The following is a 22,219-nucleotide window of genomic DNA, read 5'->3' as shown; positions in this document are numbered from 1 at the left end:
AGCTCAAAATCAGAATTCATATTTGAAATTTTATTCATGAACTAAAGCATGAGAAAGTTGCATTTTTTGAATATCCTTAGAAATGTTTTTGGTTCTGATATTCACTGCTTTATCAATAAATATGCATTTGCCAAAGTTATATAACCAAACCTATGTTTCCTACCCATTCCATATGAAGAGACTACATTATTTTTCTTTCTTATTTCTTCAATTGACATAGATAATTTTTACAATAAATTTACCAGCAATACCATGTTACAGATTAGAATGAGATGCATTACAAATTCTCATTATAAACATGAAGCTCTTACATTGCAAGTCTCAAGAAAGTACTTAAGAGTTCCTTACCGTCTGCAGCTGTGCGACACACAAGGTGTGTGAAAGAAAAATAGAGATTTTTCCCAGGGGTAAAATAGGATTCCACAATTTTCTGGGATTTCTCACTGGCTTGCAGGAGAAGTTTAATATCTTTCCAGTTCATACTACTCTCCTCAGCCAGCTATAAGAGAAAAACAAATCAGTGCAATACTTAATTTCTATTAAATTTCAGGAAGATCAAAAAGAAAACTGATAAAGACCCAGCCACGTTCGTTTGAAAGTTGACAGCCTTGGAGTTCTTATTTCTACTGGTCTCGTCTATCAGAACCATGACAGACCCATTATAAATATTCTTAACAAAGTAGGGTGGAAGACATGGCTTCTCTTACATCAAGTCAGAGAGGCAAGTCAGATGGTGACAATTTTCTTATAGCCCTAGACCAGTGATGGTGAACATTTTAGAGACTGAGTGCCCAAAACCTGCCCCGCCCCTGCCCCCATCGCCCCGCCCCACCTGCTCCACCCCCTCCCCGCCCCACCTGCCGGGCCACCCACCACCTCCACGGCCTGCCGCAGATCGCTCAGGCGGCCCTGCAGTGCCATGGTGGCCATGCCCTCCACCCATGCCCTGCATCATCTGCGCGCGACGGGGAGCAAGGGCGGAGTGTTGTCCCTGCTGCCCAGCTGCCATTTGCTTGGCTGCACTGCTCCACGCCTGGGGGCGACTCTCCTCTGGGGGGGCTGCTGATGAGGAGGGGGCTATGGGGGGAGGCAGGGCTGGGGCGACGGCGCACGTGCCCACAGAGAGGGCTATGAGTGCCACCTCTGGCACGCGTGCCATAGGTTTGCCACCACTGCCCTAGACTGTCAGTTAATTGTGTATTTATTTTACAAGTTATCAGTAAATAGAGAGACAAAAAAAACCTAGGTCCCTTCCTTGATAAGTGATATTAAATATAAATGTACATTTTTTTTTTCAAAAAAATGAGAATTAAGATTCCATCAATGGTCATAAAATGCCTTTAAATTATTTTATTTCATCATTCTTTGGAAAAAAATGGCTACCTGGCCTGGTACACACTAACATAAAATGAATGCATGCAGATTTTTTGTTGTTTAGTCACTAAGTTGTGTCTGCCTCTTTGTGACCCCGTGGACCATAGTATGCCAGCCCCCCCGGCCCCCCGCTGTCTCCCAAAGTTTGCTGAAATTCATGTTAATTGCATCAATGACATTATTTAGCCATCTTATCCTCAGCTGTCTTGCCCTTTCTTTTTGCCTTCAACCTTTCCCAACATCAGGGTCTTTTCCAAATGCATTCAGACTTAGAGATGCATAATAATTCACTCTTGGGAGCAAAGGTAGTAATTGTTCTCCGGGTCTCTCTTTAGGCAAACCAGGACTGCAAAATTGGTAGAAAACCCAGAGGACAGACAGAAAGGGGTGGTTTCACAGCAGACTTGTTGGGCCAATTAGGGTTGAGCAGATAATCACCCCCAACCAGGTCATTTCAACCTTCCTCCTCCTCCTCCTCCTCCTCCTCCTCCTCCTCCTCCTCCTCCTCCTTCCTGCAGCATGCATTGTCCAGATGGAAAATCTTGAGCTGGGATTAGAGGGAAAATGCATCTTTTGGAGGGAAGGACCAGAAAGACTGCTCTAGCTGCAGGCTGATCTTGAGATCTTCCGAGGTAAAGGATGAACGATATGGACTCTGGAAACAAGTGCTGAGATGTGTTTGCTGCATGGATATGGCCATACAAACAGCAGAACCATGTTCCCAAGGTTTAATTTAATTTACTTTTTAATTTGCTTTTTTATTACTACCTTATTTTCTCTTTTAATTTTATATTTCTTAGTTTTTAACCATATTTTGTTTGGTCAATAAAACAAAAAGAAAAATAGAAAATGAAACAAGTTTTGTATTGTTTTACACATTGTATATTTGATCCTTCCTGATCTCTTTTTCACCTGATTCTAATCCTATCTCCCATTCTGCTTTCTCTATGAGGTGCTCCAAATTAATTATATATGCATATTTGGAATCTTATATAAAAAGATTCCAAATATGATTCAGAGTCATTTTGCTTTGTTTCAGAAAGAAGGAAAAGTTAAGCATTTGTTTACAACTTCTCAGTTGAGACTTTCGCTATCCCTTTCCCAAGAAAACAGCAACTAGAAATCTTTTTACATTTATTTGCATAATATATACAGTTTAAATTTTAGGAAGAGGAAGAGGAAGATGTGTGTGTGTCCTATCTGTCTTTAATATTAACTTTGTAATGTATGTTTATGTCTAGAGTCTGTGAAACTGGGGAATAGGAAAAAAAAGTCCTGTGGGAAAAAGTCCTGCGGGACCAGGAACTTAGCTCATTCTAAAATCACTAAAATCACTTTTACCTGCAAAGCTTTTGTCACTGTTAAGCCTTCAAATCGCTCATGAGGAGTATGAGGGGAACGTCTGCCACGATAGCCATCTCCTGTTCCTCCAGCTGCCTGAAACACGCACAAACCTATGAGAGATCTGGTATTGCCCTTTACCAGCGCAAAGCTTCTGTTTCTGTTATACAGGATCATGCAGAGTATTTGCCGTCTCCTATCCTCACCTTGGACAGACGAAGGATGTCTTTGCATTCTGATTCAGTCAGGACTCTGTCAAAGACAACCCTTTGGGAACCATTGAGTTGGTGGGAATCCATGGTGATGGTGATGTCCTCAAAAGGCAGTGACTCTGGAAAAATAAGCAGGGCAGAAGTGTACAGTATATAGAGATGACATCAAATATTACTGTTCATCGTGAGTACAAAGGAAGAAATACAGGCGGTCCTCAACTTACGACCACAACTGAGCCCAAAATTTTGTTGATAAGATGAAATCTTTGTTAAGTGAATTTTGCCCCATTTTACGACCTTTTGTGCCACAGTTGTTAAGTGAATCACTGCAGTTGCTAAGTTTGTAACACATTTGTTAAGTGAAATCTGGCTCCCCTATTAACTTTGCTTGTCAGAAGGTTGCAAAAGGTGATCACATGATCCCAGGACACTGCAATCATCATAAATATGAGTCAGTTGCCAAGCGGCTGAATTTTGATCACGTGACCATGGAGATGCTGCAACAGTTGTCAAGTGTGCAAAAAGGTCATAAGTCACTTATTTCAGTGGTGTTGTAATTTTGAACGGTCACTAAACGAACTGTTGTAAATTGAGGACTACCTGTATGCTCTAATTTACAATCTCTGAATATATATGTGCCCTTCTTATAAGTTATAATTGGTATCTGCATAAGGGACTTTGAAAGACTCCATGACACTAAACAATTCTCACTTGCAAATTATTCTTTGGAAGCTGATACCAAAAATGGACCCCTAGGCTGTCATTATCCATCAGTTTCAGAATTCAGAGGCAAGGAATGGAATGGTCTGATACAAAGCTTATAACTGTGTTACTGACACAACTGTTGTCATAGGTACCTTGATATAGGTAAATTAAAAACAGATATCCAATTAATAGAATCAGCAGCAGCTATTACCCAGGGCCATAGTCCACTTAGCAACCATTGATATTTCAAAATAGGTAGATTTTAAAAATCACTGTAAAATCATAGCTGCTATGGTCTCATTAGTGATATAACTCCAAAGTCTTGGAATAACTGAGGTAAAGGTTCTTACAGCATTCACCACTCTTGACTCAGGCACCATTATAGTCATAAATCAAGGGTTACTTATAGTCAGATAGAGAATACATCTCTGTTTCTCTCTCACACACACACACAAACGTGCACAGCACACACTAACACATAAAGAGTTGACAAATGAATCTTTTGAATAGATGCAAATTTAGGAATCACTACAGTAATTTAAACATAAATATAATGCATCTTATCATAGTTGGTTAGACTGTGACCCAGTGATATCAGGCTGCTGTCCAGCTTCAAACTTATTTTCTCCTTTCTGCCTACCCAGGCCAATACTTCCAAATATGGTGAATTAAGGCACCTGCCATCCTTAATCAGCATGATGGAAGTTGTATATCAACATATCTGAAAGGTAATAAGATGGGAATGACTGCACTTTATTTGAACTAGGATTTATTGACTTACATCCAAACTTAGGACAGTTCTCTGAGGAGAAGCTATGGCCATCCTATTGTTGATCTGCCTCTATGCCAAAATAGGTACTCTGAATACATCTTTGGTGCTGAAATAATTTCTATACCTTTGCCATCCCTTTGGGTCTCTGTTGTAGCTAGTAAAAATGGAATCCCAAACAATCCCAGACTTTAGCAGGTGAACCTAAGTACTGGGAAGGAGACTTACTCCATCTCACCTTTAGGAGAAACTGTAGAGTCATCCTACTGGAATTTCCCTCTTCTCTCATTATGATAAGAAGAAGAAACATAATAATCTTTCTTCCCATTTATCATTTCTTTTTCTTGTACTCACCATTTTGATCCCATTGTTGCATATGTGAGGCCTTCAAGCTTCGTTTCTCTTGATCTTCTCTTGGGATTAATAAACAAATATAGAAAAGGCCATAACTACAGGGCATGAGACTGTCTCCGCAATTAAATAGCTCAGCAATAAATCAAATCACTTATAATTTCTATTCCGTTACATTTAAGGTCTCTTTTTTAAAAAAACCTTTCCTGATAGAGCTGAATCATTGCCTTTCATTAAGGTATCCTAGAATTGCATCCATATTTTACATTTCTGGACTGAAACTTACTTGTGTTTCTCCTTCATGCTTTCAGGGATCAGTTCCTCAGGAGTCCATAAATCCTAAAAAAAAAAAAAAACACATCCAGGACTTAGCACTACAAAATTAAGTTTATTGGTCCATTTTCTTTTTCACAGGACTGCATTCACAGGATTGCACAGACACTTCCTCACCACAGCAGGCACATGTGTCCTACTTTCTGGCTATTCCATATGGCAGAAATATTTGTGAAACTTCAGCAGACTGAGAAAAAAATATATCATCTGTCCAGTTTCCTGTAGTTTTACAAGCAGTGTGCTCCTTCCCACACAATCAGTAACAGCTTTTTAGAAACACTTCCATCTATAATTAGCACCTTTACTGTGGCCAGCACACCACCTTTGAAACACTTTTTCCATAAATACTAGACTGGCATTAAAATGCTATCATTGTAAAGACCTCTATTTGACACGAATTTAAAATTCTATGGTGATTTATGTTTACTTTGGTGTATGATTAGCATTCTTCTGATTTATTTTAGTTTGGTATTGTTTTAGGATTTTGTTGTGTTGTAACATGGCATATTTGGGGTGTTATGCTTCTCGCATATTGCCCTGACAGACTTAGAGGACGTTGGCTGAAAAAGGCTTATAATAAATGAACATATGTCCTTAAAGCATAATTTCTTTCAGTTCAGAAAAGGAGAACAGAAAGAGGATCCTATGTACTATTTCATCAACCAGTATTTGATAGATGAGATCAATAAATAGTTTTGTTGCAAAGAGGCCATGAAGAATCTACCTTCAAAGAAAAGACAGTCACTTACTGGATCCTTAAAAGTTTCATCGAAGTGTTGTACTGCATAATAGATCAGTTTCTTTTCCATACGGGATCTTTGCACATAATGGCGGATATTCTGTGGATTGAAAGCAGATGTTACAGCATTGCAATTTAAAATAACATACAAAAATCATAAATGGTTTGAGTGTTTCTTGTTCAAGAAAACAAGACACAAAACACACACAACCATCTCTGCTGCAGGCAATCAATCCAGCCTTCAGGTCAAACTAGATGTTATATTCAATGCAAACTTCACATTTCTGTCTTGTGGTCCCAGTCATGGCAGAGGCAGAGCAGAGGCAGGGATTAATGCCACCCCATACTGCAGCCCTCCTTGCATTTGTTACTTGCCCCTGAAGGGAAGCTGCTAGTCAACAGCAACTTGGGTCAAACAGCAGTAATAGAACATCCAGAGGGCAAGGGAGAAAAAATATTTGTAACTTTCATCTTAGATTTCTGAAAAGGCAGTGCCCCAAACTAACACCAAGTTTTGCACCTCAGGGAAACAAAGAGGTGGGCTGCGATAGATTGAAACGAGTAAGAGCTCACTTTCTTCCCAAGCAAAAACAGCTGCTTGCCAGCTAAACAAATCTGAGTTGATTCATGGCCATCAAATTGTGTGAGCATCAGAGAAAGAAGAAAGAGACAGTTAAGGGCCCACAGATTCCTTGCCAGAGGGATTATGGGTGATGGGCTAAAGATGAGCTGGAAACACTTTAATCTGTGTGCCTAATCTTTGCTCTAATGATTCATTCATTGGGGACTATCTTAATTCCTTGCCATTCACTCTGAGGACCTTTTCGCAGACCAATATTTAAAAGAAGACAATATTATAACACATTAAATATTATGTATTCTGTACAACAGAACTTATACAGAAATTAATAGTATAAAGGATGATCTGTTGTTAAAAAATCAGCAGTCTTATTGGAAATAACTAATGGTGAGATTCAGCCAGTTCGCACCAGTTTGGCAGAACTGGTAGCTAATTTTTTGTTGCCCAGGCCCAGAATGGGCTTCTGGAAATGGCATCCACACAGAGAACCGGTTGTTCACATATTTGAATCCCACCATTGGAAATAACTAAACTTTGATTACCCTAGGGGTAGAATGATCAGCTCCTGCTCAGAGGAGCAATTAAGATTTCTAATTATTGGTGTCATGAGTTCTATCCTTCATTTATTTCAAACAAGGCAGTGTGGCAGTGCATATGGAACAGATTCAACTTCTATATCTAAACATATACCAGTGTGATTTTCATACAGGATATTATCTACCTATTTTTGCTCTTATAGATAATTTGCCAATTTGTAATGCTAATGCTGGAAAAGAAACAAAAGAAAAGGATCCTGGGGCATAGCTTTAAAAATTGGGATTGGATAGCTTCTAACCTAGAAGCATCCTTATAACTGAATGCCATATACTGAGCCTAGTACTGTAGCCTTGAATATAGTTGTTATTGTACTGATGCATATTTAATAATTGCAAAGGATGCTTTGGGGGCTCATATAAAAGGTCCTTTGCTTGATTGATCCAGCAAGTAGATGATTGAAAGTGGATGCCTGGGCATTTAAAAGTCATTGTTCAGTACTGTAGATCTATCATTAATCATCCACTTAACTGAGTGCTTGAAACACTGGAGAATATTAAAACCTTTGTTTTAGAGTAATTCATTTCAAGGTATTCCCTATGGCAATAGGAAGATAATGCTTTAAGGCATCTACATAAACCCATTTGGATTATGAATGAATAGCTCTGTTACTGGCACAGAGAGAAATGGATACAGAGCAATGAGTGTTGGTGGATAAAATTCTAATCATGTTATTGTTTAATTTATATATTAATACATGGTTATAGCAAAGACTACTTCTAATACAACTACTAAAATGAATTCACAGTTGAATGACTGCACCCAGTGAGAACTTATTACCACAGTGGCTTGCTTCAATTTATGGAAAGAAATATGGAGAGGAGTACCACAGGGACCAATCCTGTAGTGTTCAATATTTTTATCAGACACTTGGATGAGTAACTGACAGGACACTTACAAAGTGTGCAGATGGGAAGGATTATTAATATTTTAGATGAAAGAGTGAAGATGTTAATAGAGCTAGACAGGCTTAAAGAGTGGGTTGAAATGAATAGGATTAAACTTAGTAGGGAGAAATATCAGGTCCTTTATCTTGGTAAAAAAAAAAATGCAAAGCACTATAGAGTGGAAGAAAACTTGTTTGGCAGTAGTACATATGGAAGTGACCTGGGTGTCCCTGTTGAACACATATTAAACATGAATCTATAGCACGGTGCAGCTGCTAAAAGGCAAATGCTACCTTGGGATGTATTAACAGTAGCACAGAGTCCAGATGATAGGAAGTAATTGTTTCACTCTATGGAACCTTGGTAAGTCCCCATTTGGAAACCTCTATCCAGTTCTGGATTCCACAATTCAAAAAGGATTGTGACAAATCAAAGTAAGTATGGAGTATGACTATCAAGATGGTGAAGAGTCTGGAAACCAAACTCTATGAGGAACTTTTAAAGAATTGTAAGTACATTTTATCTATAGAAAAATATTTAAGGGAAGATACAATAACAGTCTGCAAATATCTGAAGGGTTATCACACGGATAATAATAATAATAATAATAATAATAATAATAATAATAATAATAATAATAAAGTTGGAAGGGACCTTAGAGGTCATCAAGTCCAACCCCCTGCTCAGGCAGGTAACCCTATACCATTTCGGACAAATGGCTGTCCAGTTTCTTCTTAAAAACTTCCAGTATTGGAGCATTCACTGCTTCTGGAGGCAGGTTGTTCCACTGGTTAATTGTTCTAACTGTCAGGAAGTTTCTTCTTAATTCTAGGTTGCTTCTCTCCTTGTTTAGTTTCAATCCGTTGCTTCTTGTCCTGCCTTCAGGTGCTTTGGAAAATAGCTTGACTCCCTCTTCTTTGTGGCAGCCCCTGAGATATTGGAACACTGCTATCACGTCCCCCCTTGTCCTTCTCTTCATTAAACTAGACATACCCAATTCCAGCAACTGTTCCTCATATGTTTTAGCCTCCAGTCCCCTAATCATCTTTGTTGCTCTTCTCTGTACTCTTTCTAGAGTCTTAACATCTTTTTTACATCGTGGTGACCAAAACTGAATGCAGTATTCCAAGTGTGGCCTTACCAAGGCATTGTAGAGTGGTATTAATACTTTGCGTGATCTTGACTCTATGAGAGAGTGGACTTATTCTCTATTGCCCAGAGGGCTGGAACAGAACCAATGAATGAAGGTTTCAACTAGACATCAGGAGGAACTCATGAATACATGGACTGCCAGCAGTGGAATAGGTTACCACTTGAAGTGGTGAGTTCTCCTTTGTAAAAAAGAATCTTCAAACAAAGGCTAGATAGTCATCTTTCACAGATGTTCTAGTGGAACCTCCAAGTCCCCTTCCAATTCTATGATACTATCACCGAAACCTTATTAATTTGTCAAAAGAGAACTGAGAAAGATTTCAGATAGGAAAAATGCTGCTGGCTACCTCTCTGGCTGGAATAGCTATTTCTTTCCCCAGGTCTGCTTGGTACACTTTCAATCTCTCCAGCATTTTTTCATCTGATGGGTAGAATAGTAGGAAGGTAGCTGCACATTCAGCAGCAACAGTCCGATTTCCAACTAAAAGAAAGAAAATGGTCTTCATCATAATGTTTCTTCTGTCTGCCATTCTGGCAAAGCTTCACCCTATAGTCTTACATGAACTTCTCAGCTGTTCATTTCCTGCTTACCTCTGTCATAGGCAAATTGCAATAAATCAAAATGAGATGGGATGAAATCTTCTGTGGAAGACACCCTGCCTGGCTTGGTGGCAATATCAAGGACACACTGTTGCCTGCATTTCAAGACCTGGACATAATGAGCTGGAAAGAAAGAAAGAGAAACTCAAGGGGGCTTTGGCATCACAACTACAGAAACAGCTGGAACAAGTATTGCTAAGATTCCTACATTTTCTGTGTCCCTTAACTCACCATTCAAGTAATGCTGTTAATTTAAAATACGTAGATTGAATTGAATGTGATATTTTATTTCAAAATCTGAGTAATTGTCTTGTTGGCCTATCTAGATTGTTTTGGCTTTGGCCAATATGACAACTTGTGTAGTGCTGATTGCCATACAAGTTAAGTGCAGATTGCTATGTTGTTTATTATTGTTTAGGGAAAAAAGACTGGAGAAAAATGGTCTCAATTTTAGTGGGCCAAGGGAGGCATCAAGACTTCCATGTCATGCAAAATAGAAAAAGGCAAAGAGTGTGGATCAGAGATTGGAGATTGAAAAGATCCCTGAGGAAACATACGCAGTGCCTGAATTAGTTAGCAGTTAGCTGGATATCCCTTTTCAGTGGTAGCATTTACAACAATGCTTTTTATCTAGTCAGACCAGAATTTTTGTATGAAAGGATTTTGTGCTGGATTCTGATATTGACTAATAATCCTCTCCTAATTTTCCTAGGAGAAGGGAGACCTTTTTGATTATTGTTATTGGTACAAATTAGAAAACCTTCCAAATTGCATCTTATTCTTATTTGATTTCCTCATCTCAAAATGCCTTTTAAAATCCTGACAGCTTGGAGCCATACATTCATTTGAGATGCTTCCCTTCTCATTGGCCCCTTTTAAAACTGAGGGAATTTCCAATTTGTAAGATTGTTCAGGAGTGCAAAATTTGGAGGATGTAGGAGACCAGTAATGAGGCTCCGGCAGCTTTACAAATCCAATCAAGCAATCATGTCTTCCTGACATTTCCTAAATTTCTGAGGTTGGGATAGACTGTTTGACATACTGAATATTGAGAACATGGTCATAGACATCCCCATAAATTTCAGCATAGACTCCCAATTTTTCAATGACTTTATTTAAAGAGTAGTCAAAACTTAATTTTCTCCCATATCTGATTCCAAATTTTAAGAACCTTCCCCCCATTTTTGCAAAAGCTATTATAGGTATTGTGAGAACATGAAAAAATGGCAGTTGTTTCTTTTTCTAATCAATTTTAATGTCCACAACAAGATCCATTGCTATCTTACCCTGAATATTTAATCATACCATTTAACCAATTTCTTCTAAAAAGTAACTGTACAATTTCACTGACTAAGAGCTATATCTCACCTAACTGCTCCTATTTTTTTTTTTAAAAAAAAAAACCTTTTCCATGGATCTCCCATGTCATGCTCAAGTGAAACAACAAACAGCTACTTTGGGAGAGTAATATGTAGTGAATATCCAAGAACACTCAACATTAAGATATGCAAAACAGTATTCTGTTTTAGACCTCTGTAAAGCCACTATGCTGTACTCTGCAGTAAATCATTTTTCTCACTTTGATAAACAGGCTACAGGATTTCCTCAATGAAGTATTTTGCATCACCTCAAAGCTTTGTACAGTAGTTCCAATACTCAGTTCACTTTGGTTATTCCCGAAGGAAGCCCTCAGAAGCAAAAGGCTATGCTGCTTTGCAAAATAGCTTCAAAAGTATATTCTGCTCAATCTTTTGTCAAAGTGAGATATTCCTTTGAAGATCTGCACATCTCTTTTAAAAAAAGATGTGTCTTTCAGACAATGCCTTATAGTTTTTCACATACTTGCCAGCTCACACAATTCATCATATTTTACTAAATCTTTGATGATACCTGCAATGCTTTCATAGAGGCCTAGTTGTGTCTCTTCCTTGTTGTCCTCATCTTCTCGGGGCCCTTCACAAAGAGCTCTGCAATTCTCCAATGCCAGCAACCCCTCTCTGAGCGATTCTTCCAGTTTGGCTGCTGCCTGCTGGTAGTCATCCATACTGTAATGATGCATCCCAGCTTCATAAGCTGCCTGCAGAGTCAAAGAACCAAGCCACCTTGGTTAAAGTCTAAGGATTGTGCAGATGGTGACTACTGAGCCCAAAGAATAGTACAATTGTCCACTCAAGAGTATAAGTAGCCCTCAGCTTACATTCCTTTAGCGACCATTCGAACTTAGCACAGCATTGAAAGAATGACTTGCAACTGATCCTAGCACTGATGACCTTTGCAGCATCCCCCCCCCCTCACAACAAGTGAGCACGCTGCTATGTTTTGCCTGCTGCTGTGATGGTTCAGCAGAGCATAATATCTCCCAAAATTTTGAGATCATTTTTAAAAAATATTTTTGGGGTTTGCCCTCTAAGCATTTGTATAATTTAAATCCTGTTCTATGATTACAACAATTTAAAAACACATTTTTAAAGTTTTTTTAAAGGAAAAAAATTGGATACAAGTTAAAACATCACTTCTAGAGATCAATCACCATTCAACCCCAAAAAAGCAGTTTGTTTTTTTAAAAAAACAGTTGTCAGATTTCTGCTAAATATTTGTTCCATTTGTGACTATTGCAGAAGTATAATAAAAATAGTTTAAAGAGGGTTAAGGCAAATTTAAAATTTAAAAAGAGGAGACCACAATGAAGCCAACTAGAAAGAAACAAGTAGTAACAATTTAAACCTTGTTTTACACATCAGCACGTTTTCCTAATTTTTGCAGGCTTGTTTTTATTGTTCTGCTTGTTTAAATTTACAGATGAAGTTTTACGCTGCAGTTCTGTTCTGAGAAATTGCAGAAGAAATATGAGAAAAACATGTAGGAGGGCAATATTTTATGACCCCTTAGAAAACAAGCACACTTATCTATGAGAGTCAACATACTTTTAGGTCTTTAGAATCAGGACTCCCAATCTCTACACAGCAATCCTTCTGATCTCTTCTATAAAATCCAGTTTTCCAAAAATATCTCACCCAATGTGGTTGAGCCTCCAGATCCCGAAAGCTTTCGGATTTTACCCCTGCCATGCGCTGGTATTTCTCCATATCCTCACGCATTTGTAGGTGCTGTGGATTGGCTACGAAGAATGTATGAGCCGAAGAGACAGCTTCATCCAGTTTTTTTAACTGTTGAAAATAGAAAATAAAATCCTTTTTGACTGAATGTAGAATACGAGGGGATCATCTCAGTTTGGGAACAAGGAGGTAAAAAGGAATCCAGTAGCCCCTCTGGTTGGATCTATTGGCCCCCCGAATAGTACTATCGACTAAAGTATCTGTGAAATAATGTTTATTATATCATAATTCAGGTTATAATTAGCATGTGTGTGCATGTGCATGTATGTACACATAGACATACAGGCACACACACACACACACACACGCACACAACTATAATACACAGTCTCAATTTGATTTTAAAAATCCTTACTCTGTGTAGTCTATCTGCAGGAAACCCCCTCCCACGTGCATTGATAGTTATGTAGCATCTGGGTTGAATCCACATTATTAACACTGACAGGTACTTTTCTGACATGTACAGCAGGCAGTTTTATTTATTTTTCCAACCTAAGTGGGAGGGGCTATGATTATTAGAATTATAAAACCTAATCATCATAGCCCCTCCCCACTTAGAGTGGAAAAAAATGCTCTAGAGGGAGAACTCTAAGGAAACAGAGGAACAAGGAGTCACCACAAACTTGAGAAACTGAGAGGAGTCTTCTTAGCTACCAATTAAAAAAATTAAAAATAGCTACAAAAAGCTCAACAACAACACAACCACCATCAAATAAGCCAAGTTGAGGACTATGATGCTGAAAATCAGGTTATTCTGAAACAGGTAAAATCTAGATAGTGTTAAATTTAGAATCATATTTTTACATTCTATGTGTTTAAGTCTAATGTGTTTCTCTGGTATTTCTCTGTACAGATCAGTAACTGCATGTTTTATGGAACTTTGAACCTCTTTATAGCAATACTATCTCTAAATTAGGAGAAAACCAGCATCATCTTGTAGTTTGGCAGAATTTGTTAATTTTCTTTATAATTTTCAATAGGAAATCCTTTTAAATCCTTTTAAATTGCAATCTCTGACTTGAACAACTAAATAGTTTTATTTGCTCTGCTACTTGAAGCTAGAAGGGATTTATACATTCTTTTCATTTTTTAAAAGCAAAGTTTGTTTTTATGTATCTCTTGTGAAATTGGTCTATCCCACAAAAAAAAAAAATACATGTGAAAAGGACTGATTTTCCTAGCCTCAATACTACATACCGTAGCTATAGGGCTCTCTATGGAATTTATTTTCCCCCTCATTTTTCTTCTTTTTTTTCCTTTTAATTTGTCAAGAAAGCAACTGACTGTTGGAAGCCCTCTCGGTCTTAGATAGCACTGGATGCCAACTGATCCTCCCTTACCCTTGGAAGAAAGATAGTGGTCTAACAAGCTTCAAGGGCAAGGCAGAAAACGGAGTTATGATGTATAAAACCCAAGCTGAAAGGAAGTTCAAGATCTCCAACTTTTCACCCTGTAGGCTCAGCTTTGCTAACATGGTCCCCAAGTAGAACACCAAGAGCAAGTCAGCCGGAGATATTTTGCTGATTGATGTAGTGTTTTCTCATAAATCATTACACCACCCAACTATTTTGTCATCACAAACAAAACAAAAAAGGAGTATAAATGTAACAACATCAGTAGCAAAAGCAATGCTAAACCAACATTTTCTTGCTCATAGCTCATTGGCTATCAAATTATTGTTCATTCCACATAGTGTATCTCACGAATTCTGAATTAGGATCCTGTGAGGTTAGTTCTTTCCTTTTGAAATGCCCCCCCAACCAGTGTTTTTTAAAAGGGGGCCCAAACCCAACATTTGAAACCAATAGATGGATCAGCATTTCATGCAAGACAGCAGTACAAAATAATTAAAATCTGATGCCAGGAATTTGTTCAAGTTTTATCAATGACTGGACTACTGATTTCAATGAAAAAAAAAATGAAACAAAAATACAGATGCAATGAAAATAAAGTTTGGTGGGAGAGCTAAGATTAATGTCCTGCCCTCAGTCTCCCAGGAGTCTTCAATAGAGCTTGAACCCAACAAATGACTTCAGGACAGAAATACCATTTTAATGCAAAGAATGTACTAAAAACTGGACGGATAAAGGAGTTGTTGAAATTCAAAGCCATGGGAATCTCTGCAGGAAAATTTAAGAGCTTTCTGGAGTTGAAGAAGGTATTTGATGTATGCTAATACTTTGGCGAGGGCTGGACGGTCTGGGGTGGGGGTGGGGGCGGAGGGGTAACGGTTGCGCTGCTCTTCTGGAGGACGTGGAAGAGGGTGGCCGAGGACGGGCGGCCACATCAGCAGCTGCAGCACACGGAGGGTCCTGCCCCCCCTCCCCACCGCTCACCTTGAAGAAGGCAACTTGCAAATAATTGTAGGGCTCCCTCTCTTCAAAGTCCTGTTGGATGACGCGGCTGGCTCGGTAGCGGGACGGCTGCCCGCCCAGCCTCCGTCCCAGACATTCCTCCAGGCATTCCGCTCGCTGCAGCACCCGGTCAAAGAAACTGGTCTCCCACGGCTGGAAAGGCGACGGGCTCCTAAAACAGGCTTCCCTCTGGCATCCGCCTCGGCACTTTCGGCGCGCCTCCTGCAGCTGCGAATAGCCGTGGATGGAGCGCTGGAGCAGCTCGGAGGCCCGAGGCCAGTCCTGGGCGAAGTACGCCCGCACCCCGTCCGCGTAGAGCAAGTCGAAAGGGGCCACCTGGCTCGACCCTGGAGAGAAGCAGCCGCAGCTTCCAGCGAGGAGAAGGAGGAGCAGAGCGGAGGAGAGCATGGCCGAATCCCGAGCGGGATTCGAGGGAGCGAAAGCCAGAAGGGAAGCGAAGGAAAGCTGCAAACGTAGCTGGAAGGAAGGGGGTGGGCGGGGAGAGAGAGAGAGAGAGAGATGCCCCGGCTGCTTTCCGCTCTTCTGCTTGGCTGGGATGGAAAGGGGCGCCTGCTGGAAGGAAAGAAGAAGGCGGAGACCCAAAGAGGAGAAAAGAAAGGTAGGGAACTCCAGAGCCGCCCGTGGCTGGAAAGTCCTCCCGAAGCGGAGGAGCTGGCGAAGGAGCGAGAGCCCAGGCAGTCTGGCTTTTGGGCGGGAGAGGAGAATCTCTCCGAAGGGAGGTGCGAATTGATGGACGCTTAGCCAGCCATCTCCCAGCTCAGAGCACTATAGAGCTTCCTGGCTCCGGCCTTTGAAGTACTGTATAGCTATAAATGCCCTGTTTAAACGGAAGTTCGCCTTTGTTTGCAGATAAAAAGTACGTATGGTTTATTACTTGTATTTTGCTACAGATACGGTTGCTTGCCCGTGTGGGCTGAAAGGGCCTTTATAGAGGTGAAAAAAGAGCTTGAGCCTTGATTCCCCCTCCCTCCCCCTCATCTCTGCATATAACAGGTGATCCAACTGAGACTGCTGTGGAAGGTGCCCATCAGTAATTTAGAGCCGACAGCAGGTGGAAGCACTGGTTGGCCCTGGCCTGGAAGCTGAACAGGGATGCACTGGAGAAAAACCTGCAGTACTGTAGATTTGACCTTCTCTTTTCTTTTTTGTTTTACCATTTGCACGTTCTTAAAAACTCCATTCCTGCTTTGCTCAACTAAGTTTTACATTTCTCTTAAACCACTCACTTCCATACTATATAACAGAGCAGACCCACGGTATATGTTCCTCGCTCCCGGCCAGCCTAACATCATCCTGCACTTCCTGAATTTTGCTCACTGATGCTTCTTGTACTCTTTCAGTCAAAAGCCTGCCAAACACTATTCCTGCCAGACACACGTATACTTAACAAATGAATCCACCTGTAATTTTTGCACCCATCTGCTTTGTATAAACTAGAGGAACAACCCTGGTCTTCCTTCTGAGGTCATGTCACAAGTTCTATCAAAGCTGAGTTTTACTTGCAAGCTAGGATTTTTAATGTAGAAGCTCTTACAAGCCAATGTACTGTTGCCCTTATTTTGTCACCTAATATGTACACAGAGCTGTTGTGCTGACACAGATTCTATAGTCGAGAATGAGTGGCTAATGAATGAATGTGGATTGAGCACAGGGGTGAGTGAGCTGTAGAAGAGAAGCTGGTTGAGATACATTAGTTATGCAGCGAAAATGAAGAGGATTAAATTGCAAAATAGTCATCTGAATGAAGAGTGCAGAGATCAAGAAAATGGGGAATGACTAAAAAGTGATGGTTGGAAAGAGTTGATGACTGATCAATTACGTGCCATAAAGTCAATGTTGATTCCTAGTGACTGTACTGTATAGATTTTGTCCATGTAAAGTTAATGACATCCTCAAAAAGAAGTGAGAAGTTTAAAGAATCAAAGGTTATTAATGTGTGGACATCACAGAAGCAAAGATGGTTTGCAAAGACAGAAAGACATGTGAAGAATTTGGTGCGAAGGAGGCCCTCTCTGAAGGAGATGGGCAGTTTAGAAATATGAAATATAAGTAAATATAATAAGATGTAGCCATATTTCCTTTTCTGTGAACTGATACCTTTACTTTCTTATTTCTTTCTGTATTTTGCATAATAATACTTACTCTAAAAAAGAAGCTTCTGATGGCTATCTCTGCATCTCTTTTTTCCATGAATGTCATCCTTTGACTGTATACCTTGTGAAGAAATGCTTCTTTTAATCAGTTCTGAATCTTGTGCCATTTAGCTTCATTGGATGACCCCAAGACTTAATTTTTTGAAAGAGTTTGCTACAACATACAATGTAAAGACTGTAACAGCCACTATGTAAGACAGACAGGTGGAAAATTAGCAGAGCGCATCCATCAATACCAGCTAGCAGTAACATGACTGCTAGCATGACTTTTGTATATTCAAAGACCCTGTGATACCTAAAGTAGAAGAATGTTTACTAAAGAACTGGCCATGATGGCTAAATTAATGGCTCTTGTGAGAGGAAAGTCACTGAAGAAATTCATCTGGAATGGAAGCCTTTTTGTGGAGAAAATGGGAAAAATATCAAATTATTTCTTTATCTATTAAATGTAGATTCCGCCCATCTCACTATCCAAAATGAGACTAGGTTGCTATTATGATATATGGATTTACAATTATTATTATTTTTTTTTTAAAAAAAACCTTTTTGGGAGAAAAGGGATGTTATGTTGGAGTGTTAAAAAACTAACAAATTTTAAATGTTTTTTTTTCAAATATCAGAAGTCAGAAGTCAGTCTTTGTTTATATCTTTGCTTTCTTTATCTTTTTGCACCTCTGTGTCTCTCTATTTATTTATATTTCTTTCGGATGGTTAGTACTTATATGTATTGTATGTTCTGTAGAAAAATTAATAAAAATATTAGTAAGAACACCAACTAGCAGACAGACTCGTCCATGGTTTCAACTGGGAAATTGTGAGCATCCTCTAGACCAAGACAAATCCAAAAGTGTTAGGGAATTCCTGGAAGCTTGGCATCAATAGACATATAAATATAAATCACATTAACACATTATTCAGAAAAACAATAACAAAGACTAGAACACATATGCTCCAGCAACCAGATACCCCAGTTAAGCAGGGATGAACACCAAACAATGAAGCAAAAAACAATTGCATAATCAAGAACCTACCAGAGAGGGCAATGAATATAAACAATCACCCACAATCACCAGCGCTGATAATGTTACCTAGTCAGGTAATGAAACAACTGCAAGCTAACAGCAAAGCTTAGAGAGAGACCAAGGACACCACAGTTCAATCCAATATAATAAAATACATTCTATTTTACATACTTCTCTTGTGTGTCCCCTTTTATTTATCATTTTTTCTCTGTCAAAAAGCATTAACCTTTTTCGTAGGAAAGTTCTTTCAATTCTTTAATTATTTTGATTGTCCCTTTGTGCAGTTTTTCCATCTTTGCAATTTTTGAGGAGGAGGTCAGAAAAAACCCCCTGCTTTAGTAGAAAAGTTGTGACATTACCACCAATATTCAAAACAGAAAAATTTCCATTATGTTCACCATCTTCAGGATGTATTCCCCGTAGAAATTTCCTGAAATGTATTTCCTTACTTCTCCTTTTTCCTCACCGCTGTGCATCTCCCATTTATTTAATTTCTCTTCTGAATAATGGATGCAGCTGCTTTCATTTTGAAATGACAGATAATGATGCAGAATGGCCATATTGGCCAAACTCCCAGGAGAAGTTAGTTCTGCCTAAGATGAAATATTTTCACATCATGTTTTATCTCTTTGGAATAGCCACTTAAGATTTTCCTGCTAAGGATTTATTTTTTATCTATTAAATTTATATGTTGCACCTCTTACCAAAAAGGTGACTCTTACTGTAGCTGTATATAGCAGAAGGTCAGTTTTCTCTGACAAATCCCTAACTTCTGGCTTGTTTCAACCAAACTAGAGGTGCTCTCAGATAAGTTGAATCCAGCTAGGAATTTAAATAGAACAGGACTCAGCTATTATTTCCCAAAATATACCTCCAGTTTATCACTGTTTGATCTAATACTTGAATCAGTGAAACTTACATCAACTGCTTTGTCATTTATAAGGCAGTTGGGAAAGTGGGTTTAACTAATAGATAAGTTTTTGTTTCACCAGCTGGAACAATGAAGTAACTGATCTCTTCCTAAGAAGGTGGCTTTAACACCATAAAACGTGTGCTTTACAGCAGAGAAAAATGTTAGCAGCTTGCCATCCAACAGGAAGCCCAGATGTGGCTCTCAGTTCATCTTCTCTGTAATGCGTTTTTATATATATTCTGGAACTTGAATCATTCATGCAAGTCTAGCACATTTAAACTAACTTTATGGATTTTATTTGCAATTCTGTATGTATAACTATTACATCCGTATGTTTTTCCTCTTTTTCCCAAATAAATTTCTTGTTTGTACTCCAAAATTCCTCGTTGAAATCCTCCTTGAGCAGAAGATTATACAGCTACCACCACCACCACCCCCAAGCGTTTAGGCTATGCGTAAGGTTTTCTAAGTTTTGCATTTCTGGGTTTAGGCAGGAAAATCTCATGCATTTTTTTTCAAGTTTTGCCCTTTAGAGATGGAGGGAGGGAGAGGCTCTTAGCAGGACTAAGATCTTCTCTGAATATGTCAAAAGATTCAGTTTGACTGGTGTCTGTTAGCTGTCATTTTTTTAAATGGGAATTTCTCATAGATAGGCATAGTTATCTTCCTTCCAATATATTACAGCTGGATTAACATGAGAGTTTTTTTTCTTACCGCCCATAGGTTAAAAATATGAGTCAGTTCATTATCGTGTGAAAAACAGGCACCTAGGTCAATGGATTTGAGTTTTTTATGTATTGTGGGCTGAGGAAAACAGACAATTTGTTCCTAATCTGCCAAGGAAAATGCTAAGAGTAGAAATTAAGTAGGTGGTATCCATGTGACATGGTCAAAAAAAGTCAAGATGGTGACTACAACAGTGTGGTTGAAGTTCCGTCTTTTTTAATATGCATCGCATTAACTCTTAAGACCAGCTGCAGGTGTTTCAAATTAAATACTCTCCAGAAGTATTAAGAATGTGGACAGAACTTTGATACCCCTATACATTCTGAATGGGCACTGGTAAACTAAGTCAGTATCCCTTAGTTGGTGACATGTGAGGAACTGTAACAGTTTCCTGACTTGCAAGATAGTCTTTAGTTTAAAAATCCATCGAATAGATTTTTGGAATAGTGTGAATTGGAGTAAAATTGGGCTTTGATTATATTAGTGGCATACTATCCTAAATGAGCCTAAACTGACTGGAACACATTATTTTATTAGTAACAAGCCATTATGTGAAAGCTTATGTGAAAGCCACAATAATGATAGAAATCAGTAATTATGGCTCTGTCTAGTGACAACTATGGCACATGAAACATTGTGATTTGTAGAGTAAATGATACAGCTCATGCATTGTTGAATGAAAATGATAAAAGACAAATGATGTGCCTGTGAAACTAAGAGAAAGGGGAATGATATAATAAATTTGAATGATGGTAGCTCGATTGTGTGGAATTAATGAAAACAATTACAGAATTCATTGTGAATTGCAAATAAAATGTATGTTAGAAAAAATAAACCTATATCATTTACTTGTTGTCCCTATGGGTTGGTAATGGTTGTTATATTCCGGTGAATATTGGTAATAGTAGAATCAGGTTAGTTTGAGGGAAAACTTAGCAATAAATGCAGTCTAAATAAATGCAGTCCTGAGGAAAAAGTATTAATGCTAGCTGGGTGATAAGAATGGATGGCTGAGATGAAAGAATGTAGAAGCAGCAATTAAGCCATTTGGAGATCTAAGAAAAAATGAGAGTGGTGATTGGCTAGCATCTGTTCAGAAAAAGGGCTATTTGTGACTTCCAAGGAGGAAATGACAGCCTGAAGATGGCTCCGCAGAAAGTGGAGCCAACAACCACAGCAGAATGAAGAACTGTACACTGGCTCTTTGATATTTCCTCTTCAAGGAGAGGACTTGTGATCACCCACAAGTGCTCCAGACATCTGCTCACCTCAAGGAGACCGAAAGACAGCAGTGTCTGGTGGGTTGAGAGCTGGTGGGAAACAAGTAAATAGTCACCTTGCTCAAGCCATGGTTAGCAGAATACTAAGGACACTAAGGTCATAATCACTGTCAGAAATTGTTTAATTTCATTTTAGCTAATAGGAACCTTTGAATCAAACAGATTTTACACATCAGATCAGTTTTCCTTCAATCCTTATCAAAAGAAGTTTTAACTACAAGTTCAAAACTTTACAAAAAAAGGGGGGAGAGGGAATAACCAGCAAGAAGGTAAATAAAAATTTAATTTTAGAAAGTTACAAATGGAGTAAGTGGACTAAGTACAATGAAATAAGATTTTGGAATTAATTAAAAAGAATCCTTCCCATAGAAAAATGCTTTTGTTTGCAATAGTGGCAAATATCTGTAGCTCGGGTGTAGGATGAGGGAGAAGGCTCATTCTCCAAGCTTGTGGATTGGTTTCTGAATGTTTCATTACCATGCTGGATAACCTCTGGATAACCTCTTCAGCGGAGATTACCTAGCCTGGTAAGGAAACATTCGGAAATCAACCCACAAGCTGGGAGAAAGAACCTTCACCCTGAAATGTTTTTGTTTTGATTTTTTTTTTCAAAAATGAACTTTCAAGGTAAGATTTTAAAAATTTAGAGGAAACTAAAAATTACAATTAAAGGAGAAATCTCAAATTTGACTAACAATTACAGAATGAAGCAAAAATTAACATTGGACACCTTGAAAGGTATTTTTGAACCATGGATAGAGAAGTTAATTTTAAGACTGTCTGTCATTATAGATAGACTGTGTTGAATAGATGGTATGGAAGAGGAATAGGTTCTGTCTGACAAGATTGAGACCGATTTGAAAGTGGATTTAAAAATGACAGGCTACAAGAATGATATTCCACTGGATGTACAAAAGAACAACTGATGTCTTAATTTGTTATTTGTATATCCATTTTAATTAAGAGAATAACCTGGATAATTTTCCTATATTGGATT

The 22,219-nt window shown here is 38.7% G+C and overlaps 1 protein-coding gene across 1 annotated transcript in view; it reads right to left on the bottom strand.

Annotated features, from left to right (window-relative positions):
* The window catches only part of LOC107285772 (prolyl 3-hydroxylase 3), a 43,978-nt gene that overhangs the window by 10,554 nt on the left and 11,205 nt on the right, over nt 1-22,219 (bottom strand). Inside the window, exons 4-13 of the mRNA XM_029283754.1 lie at nt 12,652-12,804; nt 11,528-11,714; nt 9,629-9,760; nt 9,385-9,518; nt 5,835-5,924; nt 5,039-5,091; nt 4,756-4,814; nt 2,922-3,046; nt 2,716-2,811; nt 349-499 (exon numbers count right to left, since the gene is read on the bottom strand). Coding sequence (XP_029139587.1) covers nt 349-499; nt 2,716-2,811; nt 2,922-3,046; nt 4,756-4,814; nt 5,039-5,091; nt 5,835-5,924; nt 9,385-9,518; nt 9,629-9,760; nt 11,528-11,714; nt 12,652-12,804 — 1,180 coding nt within the window. The remainder of the gene's footprint in view (nt 1-348; nt 500-2,715; nt 2,812-2,921; nt 3,047-4,755; nt 4,815-5,038; nt 5,092-5,834; nt 5,925-9,384; nt 9,519-9,628; nt 9,761-11,527; nt 11,715-12,651; nt 12,805-22,219) is intronic.

This window comes from Protobothrops mucrosquamatus, unplaced genomic scaffold (assembly GCF_001527695.2).
Source record: "Protobothrops mucrosquamatus isolate PMUCROS unplaced genomic scaffold, P.Mucros_1.0 scaffold212, whole genome shotgun sequence".
Taxonomy (NCBI): domain Eukaryota; kingdom Metazoa; phylum Chordata; class Lepidosauria; order Squamata; family Viperidae; genus Protobothrops; species Protobothrops mucrosquamatus.
The sequence above is the reverse complement of the archived record's forward strand: the minus strand, read 5'-3'. Positions and strand labels throughout refer to the sequence as shown.